Below are 17,391 nucleotides of genomic sequence, written 5' to 3'. Positions count from 1 at the left end.
GTTGAATCGCGTGTATGTCGTAATTGTAACAGGCTATTCTGTTCGAATGCGATGGGTTGATGGTGAATCCTGATTTTGTGAGAACACAGCAAGGCTAGATGTACACACGTGCTGCAGTCCATGGTAGTCTTCGATCTCCTGGGCGTACTGCTGTATGTACGTGCGCTGATTTTGCGAAATAGCTAGAACTAGAAGGGATGGACAGTCAAAAGTTGATGGTATAGTTGAAACCTAAGCAGTGGCGGATCTACCATAGGGCAAACAGGGACAGCTGCTCCGGGTCGCCGGTGGTGGAGCAAGGTGCCCCCCTGCCAACCCCCAAGCCATGGCTGTGACGAGCGCAGCCTCATGTCATTGTTCTGTTCGAAGGGGTAAGATAGGGGAGGAAAAAAAAAGAAACAAGAGGATGGCTTTTCACTCAACAAGTGAACAGTTACAAAAACAGCTGCTGTAGAAGTTTTAAGACTAAGGAGGAGGCGAAAGAGGATTGCTCCAGGTTAAAGATCAAAGAGGAGCAATCGTAAAGTAGGCACTAGTAGAGATTATATCGGATTAAGTGGGCTGAGTAACTTGATAATCTTGGTCCAATTAGTTGTCACTGCAGTATTGCTGTTAACATGTGATCGAACATGACATGAAATGGCAGCAACCATAAGGGCGATAGCGAATAAGCTCACCACATTAAGGTGCAACATAACCACATCACGGAATGTTGGCAACCGCTTCAACCCAGACCAAAATCCCAAAACACGGAAATGCATGGCAATCGAACCGCTTCAACCCAGACCAAAATCCCAAAACACGGAAATGCATGGCAATCGAACCGCTTCAACCCAGACCAAAATCCCAAAACACGGAAATGCATGGCAATCGAACCGCTTCAACCCAGACCAAAATCCCAAAACGCGGAAATGCACCCTGCTATTATGTGGACAACAATACACACTGCAGAACATGGCCCAGATCACAGATGCAGGGGGAACAAAATCCATGCAAGGTCAAGGGTTCGATCCCAAGTTTATCCACCATTTTATGAATATTTCTTTGGTTTTTATAAAAGACCAATGCATCTTTAAAAAACCCAGACAAGGCATCGTTTCATGATTTTTCCAGTCGGACCGCCGGTCGGATTCGGTTTTTAAAACCGCAGGTCCTGCTGCAATGCACAACGACGCCCTTCAGGAGCATCGCAACAATGGCGTCGTCATCATTCTTCAACATATGCTGCAATCATCAAATCACCGATTTCACCATGGAGTCCCCAAATACAACAATATAATCTGCAGACAAAGCAAAAATGGAATGGTTGTCACCTTGCAGAAGGAGGCATCGCGCCGTTCCCAGCACCGGACGGCTCAGATGCAACCCGAGGTGGGTCTGAAACAACCGTCTTCTTCAGAAACGAATCGTGTTTGCTCCTCGAACCTGACTGAGGCGAATCGACTATGCATTTCTCACGTGTTGGCCCATCCGCCGCGACGTATTTCGCAGCGGACGCGGGTTCGCTCGGGTCAATCCTTTTGAGAAACACAACTTTTGGTCTCTTGGGATGCTTCTTCGCTGCCGTTTCCCACATTTCTGCCGTTCTGGCACTGACCATAGAATCGAGGGCAACTTCCTCAAGACAATCATGGAACTCGATTCTCATGCCTGAAAGATCAAGGAGGTCCTTGCAGAGCAGCTGGAGTGAGACAAGGTACGGCAGGGCTCCCTCTTTGATTGCAGGGAGGATGGGCATTTTCACCACAAGGCATAGGCGTCGCAGGCTTGGGAAGTCCCCATTGTCTATGGTGAAGCTCCCAAGGTCAGCCTCAACCAGCTTGAGGTAAAGCAAGTAGCGCAGCTTGCGCAGGTTCGATAGATCATGCCCCATCAGATTAGTCGACGAAAGGCACAATTCCGTGAGGCCACACAGGGATGTAACAAACTGAGGCAATACACTAAGCTGGCCGTGCAGTTTCAGCGAGCTAAGATAACAATATTCTTGAATAGAACCCAGGAAGTCACCCATGGTATTCCCAAGATTGAGTGACAGAGAACGAATGCCGGTTGTGTCCATGCCATCCTGAGCAAACTTCTGAACTGCCTTTGAAATGTCAGGCAAGCCTCTGTTGTCTGCGCCAGTGGATTCACACCATATCTTAACCTTTTTCAGTTCTTTCATATGAGCCATCAGTTGTAGAAATCCAGGGTTTCCATCTGCATAAAATCCTGCAAGAGACTTCAACTTACTTTTTCTTTGCGAGAACTCCGCTATTTCACTCTTTCTCAAGTCCTTTTTCCCAAACTTAAACTTTCCAAACAGGTAAGCTAGGTGAGGCAACCCAATGACTTCCACTGGCAATATCTCTATCTTTGTCTTCCTCAGATCCAGGGTCTCTAAACAGTGTAGCTTGTCAATTTTCTTCGGAAGGTTGCTGATAGTGCCCCCAAGGCTCAGATATTTTAGATGCCACAGCTTATGTATGTCCTTGAGATGACTGTCCTCCAAATCATTGCATTCTCCCAGATCCAACACTCGCAGCAGCTCGCACCTGCAAAACTCAGAAGCAGCTTCTCCCGCATCCCCAGAGATGGTCAGAGACCGGGCGCGGAATTTCTCGCTGCCAGCTGCATCATCGCTTGCTGGACTTGTACGCTGGTTCGAGCTCAAGGTGCTGCCACTTGCATGGTTTTGGATGAACAGGTGACGGAAATTACTTCGATTTTGATCATGAAGAGATGTGATGAAGTTATCAGACATTGACTTGTGCAGCATGAACTCGTGCATGATTCCATGAGTTCTGCACGTCTTCACTTTTGCATTGTTGCTAGCATCGATCGGCCGGATGATGTTCCGGTCAATAAGTTCCCGGAAGTTTTCATCTGCTACCTCCAGATCACTGCGTTTATATTGACACTGGACATACCCTTCAGCTAGCCATCGCCTGATTAAAGTATTCCTCCTGATTGGGCGACCATTTGGGAACACACTCGTGTATAGCAAGGAGGTCCTCAGAGGATAACCAGACAGGCTGCTGTAGTTATTTACAAGAACCTGTTGCAATTTTGTGAAGTCTGCCTCCTTCTCCATATGATGCCCGAGGTTGTGGCAAACGCGCGCACAGTGACTTCCCGTGAGCTCATTCTCGCCTAGCAAAAACTTGGCCACACACACAAGAGCAAGTGGAAGGCCATCACACTTCTCCACAATTGCTGTTGAACCCCGCTCCAGTTCAGGTGAACATCCTTGGAAGAAAACCTTCTTCATTAGCAAAACCTTGGAGTGCTCCGCATTAAGAATGCTCATCTTGTAAACATAACCATCACCTGAGCTGCAAGCATTAGCTACTGACTGGAGAGACGTGGTAACTATAATTCTGCTTTTTGTTTCCCTGGGTAAGATGGATTTGATGACATCCCAGTGCTGCTTGTTGATGTCATCGATTACAATTAAACACCTGGCGGACGGATTGACAAGTGAATAAGTTAGCGGGCAATTGGTTGCCAATTCACTATATGCAGAGCAAACCTACACTAGCACTCAAATGTACACAAAATCGATTGTTTGTATGTGCATAACAGGAAATAATCAATGGCAAGGGTTTAAGTCTTGCTTTTGGAAACAGAGGAATGCAACACTGTTTTTGAAGGTACAGATTTAGACTTGTACTCTCTTTTTTTTTGCGAGAAGATTTAGACTTGTACTTATGAGACTGTAAACTATAATGTATATGTTATTTCATTTTACACCATTGTTTAAGCCGGGTCTTTGATTGTAGTAATCAACTAGTTAAAAACTAAAAATAAGTGTGTATGACAAGTAGACGCGTAACAAAGGTTAATGAGAAAATCAGATTGAATGTCCAACTAAACTTGCCATACAGCTAAGTACAGTACACAAATAATAGGTGACTAATTAGTAATTACAGTTACTAGCTCCTATATTTTCACAAACAATTCAGTACTCCAAACTGTCCATGTTCATGTTTATATATATTAATTAATGAATAATACATGTCCATGGAGTAAGATTCAGTGCTCCATTAGTAACAGTAATATGAACATAGTACAGTTACAGTTACTGAATTGTAACTGTAATTGTACTATGTTACAGTTACTAGCTCCATGGACTGAATTCAGTACAATTCAGTCCAAACTGATGGTTTCATGTTAATACATCTCTTTTTGATGAGGATGGCACCCAAACTGTCCATGTTCATACTACAAATGGTGAATTCAAACAACATTGAATAGTTTTCTCGGTAATAAGCTGTAACTTCTAACATAGTGTATTGAATTTGCGGTGTCTGCAAAAGAGAATAGAGAAATTTGTGCAGGCAGGCAGGGTGGAGTATTGTGCAGGAGATCCTCACTCTGTAGTCCGCAGAAAACCATCCATGGAAATTTGGGGCAGCGGCGCATCGGCGGTGTGGAGTTGCCGGAGTATCGTGGTCAGGAGCCCGTCGGCGTCCCTGTGCTCCGAGGCCGCAGCCCAGGCGCGGCAGGGGAATCTCCGGACGACTCCGGGGCACTCATACACTGCCCTTGCGAGCGTGGTCTTCCCGGAGCCGCCGAACCCGACGATGGATATCACGCCGGGCTTCCCCGGCCCGGTCTGCTGCAACAAGATGTCTACAAGCTCCTGCTTTGGCTCGTCGATGCCCACGGGGTCGGTCTCCGCCCCCGTGTCCGCGGCCGGCGGAGAAGCTCCGGCGGAGGATCCGTTGACGGCTTGGTAGTTGACCCTTCGGTCGTGGGCGTCCTTGAGCCTGCTCCGGAGCTTGTGGATCTCCGCCGCGAACCGGGATCTGGCGCTGGTGGCCGCCTTCTTGACGCGGCGGAGGACGGACGCGGCCTCACCCTGACCCTGGCAGGCCACGCAGGGGCAGGGCAGGAACCGGTCTATGCAATCCTCGATGTCGTGCGCCAGATCACGCATCTCCTCCATGGATATGCGCGAGGAGCTGCTCGCCGGATCCCGCCCTGCCGCCATTGCCATGTGGCTGTCCCTGGCGCTGGAGATCATGTCGAGCTCGGTCCGGATGAAGCGGATGTCGTCCTTGAGGCCCCTCGACAGCTTGTGCTTCTCGCTCAGCAGCGCCACGAGCTTCAGTACAACCTCCTTGGTCAGAGCGCTCGCCACCGCAGCCTCCATCCCCTCCCTCCCTCCCTCCCTCCCACTCCCACGACGGCGACCGTAGCAGTGGCTGGGATTTGGCCTTGCCTATATAAGCGTCGTCCGCTGCCGCGACCAACAGGACGGGAGTACGACGAGCTGTGCGGTGCAGGAGTGGCTGCTTTGCTTCCTCACTTCCTCTTCCTCGCCGTGGCGATCCTGCTGTTTTTTTATCGGGCGATCGTAGGGCCTGCTTGGTTCTTCGCCACACTTTGCCGCACCTAAGGCAAGAATTGACCAAATTAAGCGGGTGTTTTATTTTAGCCACACCTAAGTCAAATTTTTTTTTATGAGAAGTGAACTTCACATGTTATAGACACAAAAAGTGTGGCAAGATTACTTTAGTCAAGTCAAAATGTGGCTAACAATTTGAGCAACTCAAGTAAGGCAAATGTAACAAAAATAATGTGGCAATATATGGCAAAGATAGTCACAATCCAAACAGCCCCCCTGATGTTTCGTTTTAGGGTCGTGCTACAATCGGCCGACGGATCTTTATAAAATATTGGCCGGGAGGCGGGCCATCACATCATTTGTTACATAACTTTTACAATAAAAATGATGTTGCAGAAATCTTTATAACAGAGATTGTGTTACAGCAAACTTTTACAACAAAGATCATGTTGCGAAAACGTCATCGTGTCATTCACCGCCGTCATTTGCAACAATGTCATTTGTCGTGGTACTAAGTCTGACAGTAAGAATAAGGGGTACGTAGGAGGAGGCAAGGTCCTAGCTACGGTGAGGTTGTGCACGCAAGGTTTACGAGTTCAGGCCCTTCTCGGAGGAAGTAATAGCCCTACGTCTCGGTGCCCGGAGGCTAGTCGACTGGATTATGCGTGAGAGTTACAGGGGGTGCGAACCCTTGTCTCAGAGGAGGGGGGGTGGCTTATATAGAGTGCGCCAGGACCCCAGCCATCCCCCGTTACATAGGGTTCAATGTGGGTTAAGACAGGGGCGTTACTGATAACGCCAGGTATTAATGATCTTAATGACTACGGAGTGAACGCCTGACCGTGGATATCTTGAGGTGTCTTTAGATCTTCTCTACTTCGAGTGTTTCTTCATATGGTCGAGTGATTATATCCTTGTCGAGTGGAATTGGGGTATCCGAGTGGGATAGCTGGTCGAATGGATCGTGCTCCAAGATGTTTCAGTCGGTATCTTCTGTTGCACATTGAATGTCCTTGACTCTAGGGTAGTATCCTTGGATAGGGCGTCCAGGGTAGGCCTATGACCCTACCCTAGGTACATATCATCGTCATTAGCCCTGAATGGATTGAGGCCCGAGTGAAGAAGGGTTGAAGTTTGCTCCGACTCGATTCCATGCTTCGGAGGCATTTCACAGGGGTCCTGGAATCATGCTGAAGCTTCAACCTTTTTCAGTCGCCTTGATCGATTCAGAGGTCGTCGAGTGAATTATGTTGATAATCTTCGAGTGAGTTATAGCGCAAAATCTTCGGCGCGATTGGTTTCTCTGCGGTTCTCGGATCTCATGGGATTAGAAATTTTGGAGAAGCGCGCGGGACGGAGCGTGCTGTAGTAATCGGAGCGAATAGACAGGGACGCCTCAATCCCCGCACCGCCTTTTTCACCACGTATTGGGTGAGCGACTGTTGCGGGATATGGCAGGATTACTCGGGCCCACACGTCAGCCACTCGGAAGTGGTCTCATAAATAGCGCTCGGGCCGATGCAATGCACAGTGCGCCTCAATCGATCTCTTTCTCCTTTGTTTCTCCACCACATCCTCCTCTGCTCTTGCCGTCTCCGCTCGGCCCGTGCGCACTCCGCCGCCATGGTGAAGGACAAGAAGGCAGCCTTGGAGCGCTCGAAGAAGGCGGCGACGGCGGTGAAGGGCAAGAAGACGGCTCGGGGGTCGTCGTCACGGTCTGGTCTGCCGCCTGGATGGATCCAGGGGGACTGGATCCGCTCCACGATCTTGAAAGAAGACTTGGAGGATCTGGCCAGTGCGGGCTTGATTGCTCACGGGTCTTGGAGGCTGTCGGGGAACGAGACTGAACCCAGCTGCGCGAGGGTGAGTGCGTCCTCCTTGATACCCATGTCGACCGTGGTTTCTCTCTGCCTCCACATCCATTTCTCTGGGTTTTCTTGAACTTTTCCGGTGCCCAGATTCATCACTTCTCCCCCAACACAATCACATATCTTGCTGCGTACATCTCATTGTGCGAAAACTTCCTGGGCTGCCAACCGCACTGGGGCCTATTCAAACACATCTTCACCTGCCGTTCCCAAACCATGAAGAAAGAAATCCGACTGACGAAAAGACGCACGTGATCCAAATGTGGAGGTTTAGGGATTCAGATGAGGGGTAGAAGCACTTTTCCTCCTATGAACCTTCTCGAGTCAGTCAGGGGATGGCAGTCGACCTGGTTCTACTGCCAAGATGTTTCGACTCCTGGTCACTCGACCGGTCTTCCCCCTTTCACTATGGAGCGAGTCCGCCAACCTTCCTCATTGACTATGGCCTCAGAGGAGAAAGGCGAGGTGTCTCTGCTAGTCGACCAGGTCGTTAAGTTAGTCCGTGAGGGAGTGACTGGCATGGATTTGTTGGAAGTGTTCCTCAGTCGACGCATCCAGCCTCTCCAAGCCCGTGATCATCCGATGTGGATGTACTCGGGCACCGACGACACCACTCGGGTCCACCCGGAGGAGGTCACCGAGGAGACGGTGGCGCAGTGGTTGCGGAGCATCACCGGGAACAAAGATAACCCCAGGGGGTCCAGGAGAGCTCTGCCATTTGACGCCGACCATGAGCCGGAAAAGGTCAGGTCCTTATTACCGAGTGTTTTCTTATCCTGATCTGCAATTGCTCTTGAATCCAACTGATGTTTGTTCAAATCACTTCTTGCAAATTTACACCGAGATATACTCGATGCCAAACGGGGAGTAGTTCCAAGAAGGAGGGGAGAGCGCAAGCGAGAGTGCCGACTGGCAATCTGAAGACGACTCTGACAGCAGTGAGGAGGTCGACTCGCCGCCCCGCTCTGAGCGTCGCTCCAAGCAGTCGCAAGATCCCGCGGGTGGGTGTGGCAAAGCAGCTTCGCCAACTATGCAAGTTCCAAAGCGCACTCGGACACTCACTCCCGAGCCATCAGAGAAGGCTCCAAATCAGGCCAGAGTTGCCGCGCCCAAACCTCGGAAGGCCCTGCCTAGGATCAAGGTGGATGTGCCTGTCGCCTCAACGTGAGTGTTACCTCTCTTTGTGTTTATTTCGATTGTGAACTTCCTTTCTTGTTTGACCGAGTGGAGTTGGGAACTTTCAGTGCTGCTACTTCTGGAACATCCATGGACATTGACAACAGACGTGGCCACTTCCCGGGCAGGTATAACTCCACAGCCATGTTCTTACTCCACCAACTGTTCTGATGGTCGACTGAACTCTTACGGTCGAGTGTTTTGCAGCACCAACAAATGTTATCCAGCTTCCAGACGATGATGATGATGAAGAAGTGCCGCAAAAGAACACATGGAGAAGAAGCAAGGCTCTGAGCAAGAAGGTGCCTGCCAGCAAAGTGCCTCACTCGACATCAGCATCAGAACCAGTCGCTCATCAACTTGGTGATCTAGTTCGGACTTCTGTTTCTTTTGCTAACCCTTTGTCGACCGACCAGCCTTCAGCGTCGACTGCTCAAGCCCCTGCTCTGACTGTGCAACTTCAAGCTTCGTGTGACGCCCCCGATTTGACCGTACACTAATCATACACGCAAACGTGTATGATCAAGATCAGGGACTCACGGGAAGATATCACAACACAACTCTAAAAATAAAATAAGTCATACAAGCATCATAATACAAGCGAGGGGCCTCGAGGGCTCGAATACAAGTGCTCGATCATAGACGAGTCAGCGGAAGCAACAATATCTGAGTACAAACATAAGTTAAACAAGTTGCCATAAGATGGCTAGCACAAACTGGGATACAGATCGAAAGAGGCGTATGCCTCCTGCCTGGGATCCTCCTAAACTATTCCTGGTCATCGTCAGTGGCGTGCATGTAGTAGTAGACACCTCCGGTGTAGTAGGAGTCGTCGTCGACGGTGGCGTCTGGCTCCAGGGCTCCAGCATCTGGTTGCGACAACCAGGTAGAAGGGAAAGGGGGAAAAGAGGGAGAAAAGCAACCGTGAGTACTCATCCAAAGTACTCGCAAGCAAGGAGCTACACTACATATGCATGGGTATATGTGTAAAGGGCCATATCGGTGGACTGAACTGTAGAATGCCAGAATAAGAGGGGGATAGCTAATCCCGTCGAAGACTACGCTTTAGGCCACCTGCATCTTGCAGCATGTAGAAGAGAGTAGATGGTAAGTTCACCAAGTAGCATCGCATAGCATAAACCTACCCGGCGATCCCCTCCTCGCCACCCTATTAGAGAGCGATCACCGGGTTATATCTGGCACTTGGAAGGGTGTGTTTTATTAAGTATCCGGTTCTAGTTGTCATAAGGTCAAGGTACAACTCCGGGTCGTCCTTTTACTGAGGGACATGGCTATTCGAATAGATAGACTTCCCTGCAGGGGTGCACCACATAACCCAACACGCTCGATCCCATTTGGCCGGACACACTTTTCTGGGTCATGCCCGGCCGCGAAAGATCAACACGTCGCAGCCCCACCTAGGCACAACAGAGAGGTCAGCACGCCGGTATAAATCCTATGCGCGCAGGGGTTTGGGCCCATCGCCCATTGCACACCTGCACGTTGCGTACACGACCAGAGAGCAGACCTAGCAATCTCCATTTCAAAGGAAGTTGCGTTACGCGGTCCAACCCGGCGCGCGCCGCTCAGTCGCTGACATCACGAAGGCTTCGGCTGATACCACGACGTCGAGTGCCCATATCTTTCCCACGTAGTTGGTTAGTGCGTATAGACCAAATGGCTAGACTCAGATCAAATACCAAGAACTCGTTAAGCGTGTTATTTTGAAGTAACCGCGGACGCCGACCAGGGCCAGGCCCACCTCTCACCTAGGTAGTCTCAACTTGCCCTGTCGCTCCGCCACAAAGATCCGCCCAGAGGGCCGTCGGGACAAAGGTCCTTTCAGCCCCCAATCCGTGAATCACTCGCGGGTACTCCTTGAGCCGACCCGACTTTAGTCACCACATGTATCATGTATAAAGTATATAAGTATATACCCATGATCACCTCCCAAGTGATCACGGCCCGATAGTATAGCACAGCAGACGGACAAGAATGTAGGGCCACAGATGGAAAACTAGCATCCTATACTAAGCATGTAGGAATGCAGGTAAAGGTAACAACAGCAGTAGCAAGGACAGGCTATGCATCAAGATAGGATTAACGGAAAGCAGTAACATGCTACACTACTCTAATGCAAGCAGTAGAGAGTAGAATAGGCGATATCTGGTGATCAAGGGGGGGGCTTGCCTGGTTGCTCTGGCAAGAAGGAGGGGTCGTCAACAGCGTAGTCGGTCGGGGCACCAGTAGCGGCGTCGGTCTCGTAGTCTACCGGAGAGAAGAGGGGGAAGAAACAATGAATACAATGCAAACAGATGCATAACGATGCATAACAAAGCAAACGGCAGTGTTAGGTGTGCCCTAACGTGGTAAGAGGTGATACCGGCGAAGGGGGGAAACATCCGGGAAAGTATCCCCGGTGTTTCGCATTTTCGGACAGATGAACCGGAGGGGTAAAGTTGCGAGTTCGATATGTTAGGGATGTGTGGCGGACGAACGGGCTGTGTATTCGGATTCGTCTCGTCGTTCTGAGCAACTTTCATGTACAAAGTTTTTTCATCCGAGCTACGGTTTATTTTCTATGATTTTTCAAAGTTTAAACAATATTATGGAATTCCTGAAAATTGGCTAAGTCTGAGAATTGTTCAGTTTTTTTTAAAACTTCACTTGGCTGTCTTCCAAAGGCTATAACTAATGTTATGTAGATCTAATGAAGACACTACATATAAGTGTTTTACTCTACATCAACAGCACTACAAGGCCATGCCATTAGATAGCCTGAACAGCTTCTGTAACAGGTCCATTTACAGCTCTGAAGTAGTTAAGACAGTAAATCTGTTTTTCAGTTTTCTCTCTTAACATAACATAGACTTTTGTCATTTTTATAGGAATTAATCCATGCCGTATTTGAATTTGGTCCAATGGAATAATTTGGAGGTTGTCATGTGTACTCCCAACACAAATTAATTTCAACGAAGTTAGACTTTGTTTGACCATAGTTTTGTTGCCAACCAGAGAGCTAAGAAGGTAGAAATAGCAAAAGCTAGCCAGCGCTACAGTAACATTCAGTTACTGTAGCAGCGGCAGGAGCAGTACGCGGCGGCAGCGGCAACGGCAGACGGTCAGCAGCAGCGACGGCCGCGGTCGCGGGGCACCGACAGCGGGCAAGGGCGGCGGCAGCGGGCAAGGGCGGGCGACAGCGGGTGCGGGCGCGCACGCGCGGGCATGCAAGCGGGCACAGAGGCGCGCGGGGGTGCAGGGGAGCGCCCATGCGACGGCTCGGCGCAGGAGGACGCGGGCTTCAGAGAACTCAAGGCACGGCCACCAAATCGCGGGGACGACGCTACAACGCGATTAACAGAGGGGGAGACAAGGGGAATCGACGCTGCTCACCAAGGGAGGGTTGACGGCGAGCTCGGATCGGTCGGGGGCGTGCCGGAGCATGGATCCGCGGCGGGGCATCGGTGGCGACCGCCGATGAAGACGAGGACAACGGCGACGATGGGGCGGCTCCAGGCTCTATCCCATGGGTGTAGACGACGAAGGGGAGGATGACGGAGCGGATGGGCACCTCCCTACAGCGCGGGGTCGACGGAGGGCGCGCGTACGACGACAACCATGGCGCCGACGGCTCGGTGCAGGGAGGGGAGGAGAGGAGCGGCTCGGGAAAGGGGAAAACGAGGCAAGTGGGGGAGCTAGGGTTTGTGGAGAGGGGGCGTCGGGGCTGTGTAGGGCGAGGGGGAGTCGTGGATGCGCGCCACGGCGCCATGGTGTAGGTGGATGTGCTCCACGCAACCCCCTGCTACAGGTTGAAGGTAACCCAAGTGGGCTGGGCCTTCCAGTCCCACTTGGACCCTTTTCTTCTTCTACTTCTTTTCTTTGTTTTGTTTCATTTTCTATTTCCTTTTTCTATCACTGTCTCCTATTTATTTGAGGCACTAAATAATTTTAGTAAGATATGAAACCTAGCACATAATTGCAATGTCGTGTTATGATGATGCTCACAAACTTTTTGGAGGCAATCTGAATTAAATAAATAATTGTTTATTTTAAAAAAGTCATTTTAATTGCCGATGGACCATTTATTATTTTCTTAGGAATTAATTGGTGGGTCAAATAATGTTGGGTTCAACATGACAATGACAAGGTGAAATTTATAGAATATTCTGAACATTTTAGTTTTTTTTAAGAAATAATTTATCTTAATTTAGGTTAAATTTGAATTCTGAACCGGTTTTGAACTAACGCGAGATTAACAACAGTAACCGAGGTGATGTGGCATCATTAGTAGAGGTTCACTGTAGCTTAATTATCCGGGCGTCACAAATCTCCTCCACTACAAGAAATCTCGTCCCGAGATTTAAGAGGTAGAGTAAGGGGAAAAAGTTTGGTTCCAAAATTCTAACGAATCTTCTTGGTCTTGGTAGCTCTTCTCAAAGAGGTCGATCCATAGCATTGATGTCTTCATTCCTATGCATCAGTGCATCCCGATGAAGTTGTCGTCCTTCCTTCAGGATCTTCACCGTACTTACGAAAGGATAAGAGGGGAAAAACTCTATAAGGACGGATCCTAATAAAATTGAGCATCGGACGGTTAACTCAGGGGAAGAAGCATAAGTATCTCCCGAGTTGAGACTTAAGAAGATATCGAGAGCAAAGTAAGAAGGTACCATGAGAAGTTTCAAACGGATAGGCAATCGTTCGATGTCTGAAAGACCATGCGAAAGGGGTCTAGAGCAACGAGATTGAGTATTGCATCTGTTACCAGAATAGATCACTAGGACGGTGGCCCGTGAGTTTCATACGAAGCCAAGCATGAGGAATAACCTTGGGAGCAGTGATGTACAGGAGAGTCAGGTTTCAATCCTATGGAACTGTGGGTTATGGGCCCACCATGTGGGTTAAAAGTAGGAAGGGCGGTGACGTCTTGCACGATCATGTAAGCAAGGCATGTCAGAGGATAGTCTGTCGGTTATGTCGGCAACAACATCGATACCAAGGGCGAGGGACGAAGATAACCATTTTCCTGCTCGTTGAACGAGGCGGACCAATAGGCAAAGTTCTAGTCCATTGGCGGTTACCGGGATGTCAGCAATAGTAGAAACAAGGTCTCACTGACAGAGTTGTACACCGAGGTGTTTACATATTATTACGGCTTAGATCATATAGATCACAAGAAAGGTTAAACAAACCAATGTAAAGGAAAATGTGATCATCAGATTAAATGGAACAATGGAAAAGAAAATGTGTTTAAACACATATTTCAGGGGTATATCCTTCCCAAGGACAAGCAGAGCATGATATCCATGACAGGATATAATGTAGAAAACTCTTTAGGTAAGGGGAGAGAAATTTCATGACATTACCCATACAGCGGTGTTTGGATAATTGAGCAGGAAACATTTAGCATTGTGCTTCAAATGTTCTTGTTGAAAATCGGAGTACCACAGACATGCTTAGAGATAGCATTGGCATGGTCTTCAAGCAAAGATCAGACTTTTGGATACACAAAGGATCCATCAGGAACAACTTATAGAATAAGTCTTACAATTTCCTCATGGAAGAATGATTAACCTTGCTAAAAAGGAAACTATAACAATAGTTCCTCCGGACAGGTGTGCTAGGCATGACATCACCTTGTTATAACTCTTGGGAATATGTTCCAACCATCATATCTGACCGAGATTCAGATCTGATTGGTGTTACGATACCTCAGACTCAGGATGCCTGGGAAGAAAAGGTGCAACACAAATTGACGAGATGTCATTGTAAGATTCTCGGGAAATGAACTATGGAAGCGAGTTCCAAAACAATAGTTCATCATTTAACCAAGGAGAGGACGATGAGGTGGCTGATGGACTCAGCGACAATTCCTGAAGATTTCCGAAAGGATGGATTTCCACAATTATGTGAACAAGGGGGTAACATTTGTCAGATCAAATGATATAATGATGTATGCTCGAGGAAAACATACACAATTAAACATTGGTTGAAAGGTGCACCAAAAATATGGGCTTAGGTAGCATGATCAATGTTTAGAATGGTGATTCGATAACCAAGGGTCTAAGAATGAAATGTCGACCATTAACTTCAAAGCAATAGGGTTGCTAGAAGTTTTAAATTCGCACATCATAGTTCAATTGTCGTTTTTTTATTGGCCAGAAACAACACGGGGACTAAGGAATGAACGGAGATGGCAAGAAGTATCACTTGTATCAAGAATTTATAAGAGGTGGTGAAACTCTCACGACATGCTTGTCATAAAAGATGATAATACTTAAAGGTAAGGAAGAATAAATGCTGGATAGCAAGCAACTCAAGGTATAACACAAAACACGAACAATTTTGTGTTGAACGAAAGGCAATAAACTGATCGATGATAAAACAAATCATCGAGGGCAAGGATGGTATTTCTCATCATGAATTCAATTGATATCCAGGAAGGTGTCAAGATGTTGATAATGATCATGACAATTTTTGTCGAGAGGCTCCACGAAGAAGCAATCGAACAACGACTGCGTCAAACAAAAGGACTGCTGCAACGAAAGATTATTGGATCCACGGATACGACACCAACTCGGAATCATGCTTGATGTTCGAGGTGAACGATAAGACGAGGAAGACTGACGTAAGCTTAGCTCAGCGTCGAAAGTTGTGCTTCGGGAATAAGGGCCAAGTAGCACAATTACAATCATTACGATAATGATATAGTCAAATAGGCTAGGAATGATGTGATCGAGTATTAAATTTGTAGGCAATGAAGAGTTCTAATACTTGTTGAATCGCGATGCGAACTCGATTCAATTATCGGTGTCTTTGAGTGTTTAATAACTCAGAGCCCGTGAAAATTTTGAATCAGTGAGAATGCAGTACTTGAAGAAGAACTCATAAGAAGTTATGTAGTTCCGTGATAATCTCGAGATACCAGGGGGGTAATACTCGACGATAGATCAAAGTAGAGGTTGGGGTAGGGTATTGCCCTGCAGAAGACAAGTGCTTAAACTTGCACGAGAAATGGTATTTAAAGGAGAACATGGTCGGAACCACGATTGCAAAAGGTCGGATCCCAGATATAAGAACTTATACCAAGGGAATAATTAATTTAAGAAAAGCTTTAATGATAAGATCTACATCGTGTCCATCGGCATGAACACAAAGTTCAAGGTCGACTCCCACTTCTTCAATGCATAACATCTCATTCACTTCTCTGGATAAAAATGATTTTAGTGTCAAAACCTACCTGGTAAATTACCAGAGGAGTATGACCCATGAAAACTTTCGAGTTTACACAGATTAAGGAAGGCATAGGTTCAACCCATCGGGGCTTCCTTGAACATATACCATGAACTACAGGAGTAATAACACAAGCTCAAAAGTAGAGCATGGTTGACAAAAGTAGATGATACAATTTACCAAAGGCATTATGTATCAGGTAAAGAACTCACAAGAATTTTGGTTGTGAAGGACACTGTCGGATAATAACCCGACAGTGGGTATGGCGGTCCACAACGGGGCTAATGTGAGTATTGGTACTCAATAAGAGGAAGAAGGAATGCTAAGGCATCAGATTATAGAAACAACTGACTAATTCAAAGCCTAATGCAAAGAAATTTTATGATTTCCAAATCAAGGGATCAGAAGCAATCATTCTGATCGAAAATGAATAAATTCAATAGACTTAGAAGCACAACTGATCAAGGCATTGATTGGTCAAGGACCAGATCATATCCAAATGACGTCTGAGCCGGAAGGATAATCCTAGGATTCGACTGATGATTGTGAACATTCACAACTTATTGAATCAATGGACTCAAAAATGATAGTGACAAAGGGTGCCAATAAGATTACTATACTTATGGGATTAACCATAATGCAAGCAAGAATTTCAAGACAACAGGCTGTTGAGGATTTTGAAAGATCAAATAATATTTTGAAGGCTTATGTGAAACACCTGAACAACAGAGAATGAGCGGATACTCGATAAGTGCAAGGAATTATCCGTAGGGGTATTCTTGTGGCAAAGAACTGTAAGGCAGTAAGCTCAAGGGGTTCTCGGAACAACGGAGAGTAGTTCGTTGCACCTTGTAATAACAAGATCAATGGGATTGAATGTAAGAATGGCAGGTGTATGTAGTTATTCATAAGGATATAACAGTGGTAGGGAATTTGCAAAGGCGGTGGGCACAAGTGTCTCGGGAGAACATCGTAGAGTATCTTCGAAATTTTCTGGCGCAGTAGGTGATCATCTGTGATAAGGGGCTCTCCGGGAGAAAGTAGTTACGAGAACCTAGAGTCGGATTTAGTAAAATCATTTAACCCGAATAGAGGAGAGATCAGAGTCCCAAAGTATAGATGAGAAGTAAAAGATCCTGATACCACCCAAATGGCAACATGGGCCCGTAAGACACACAGCCATGTTACTAAAAGTTTTGTGATGTCTAGACTCGACTTCGGCCAAGGAGTGTGGAAGGGGGATTCCTACAGGCAGTCGGCTCTGATACCAACTTGTGACGCCCCCGATTTGACCGTACACTAATCATACACGCAAATGTGTACGATCAAGATCAGGGATTCACGGGAAGATATCACAACACAACTCTAAAAATAAAATAAGTCATACAGGCATCATAATACAAACCAGGGGCCTCGAGGGCTCGAATACAAGTGCTCGATCATAGACGAGTCAGCGGAAGCAACAATATCTGAGTACAGACATAAGTTAAACAAGTTGCCATAAGATGGCTAGCACAAACTGGGATACAGATCGAAAGAGGCGTAGGCCGCCCGCCTGGGATCCTCCTAAACTACTCCTGGTTGTCGTCAGCGGCCTGCACGTAGTAGTAGACACCTCCGGTGTAGTAGGAGTCGTCGTCGACGGTGGCGTCTGGCTCCTGGGCTCCAGCATCTGGTTGCGACAACCAGGTAGAAGGGAAAGGGGGAAAAGAGGGAGAAAAGCAACCGTGAGTACTCATCCAAAGTACTCGCAAGCAAGGAGCTACACTACATATGCATGGG

At 47.5% G+C, this 17,391-nt stretch overlaps 1 protein-coding gene across 1 annotated transcript; it reads right to left on the bottom strand.

Annotated features, from left to right (window-relative positions):
- Positions 1-991: 991 nt before the first annotated feature.
- On the bottom strand, positions 992-5,152 carry LOC123164473 (disease resistance protein RGA4). The gene is made up of 3 exons (XM_044581984.1): positions 4,356-5,152; positions 1,314-3,440; positions 992-1,224 (listed from the first exon to the last, which is right to left on the bottom strand). Exons 1-3 carry the CDS (start codon positions 5,135-5,137, stop codon positions 1,215-1,217), a joined length of 2,919 nt encoding a protein of 972 aa, XP_044437919.1. The 5' UTR covers positions 5,138-5,152; the 3' UTR covers positions 992-1,214.
- Between the last annotated feature and the right edge of the window lie 12,239 nt (positions 5,153-17,391).

Source organism: Triticum aestivum, chromosome 7D (assembly GCF_018294505.1).
Source record: "Triticum aestivum cultivar Chinese Spring chromosome 7D, IWGSC CS RefSeq v2.1, whole genome shotgun sequence".
NCBI classification, from domain to species: Eukaryota; Viridiplantae; Streptophyta; class Magnoliopsida; order Poales; family Poaceae; genus Triticum; species Triticum aestivum.
Note: the sequence above shows the minus strand (reverse complement) of the source record. Positions and strands in the feature narration are given on the sequence as shown.

Excerpts from the sequence above, each read along its gene's own strand:
- LOC123164473 (XM_044581984.1), bottom strand. The coding sequence starts at position 5,137 with ATGGAGGCTGCGGTGGCGAGCGCTCTGACCAAGGAGGTTGTACTGAAG. Across the intron at positions 3,441-4,355 it reads GGTTTTCTGCGGACTACAGA|GTGTTTAATTGTAATCGATG; the intron begins GTGAGGATCTCC and ends TCCGTCCGCCAG.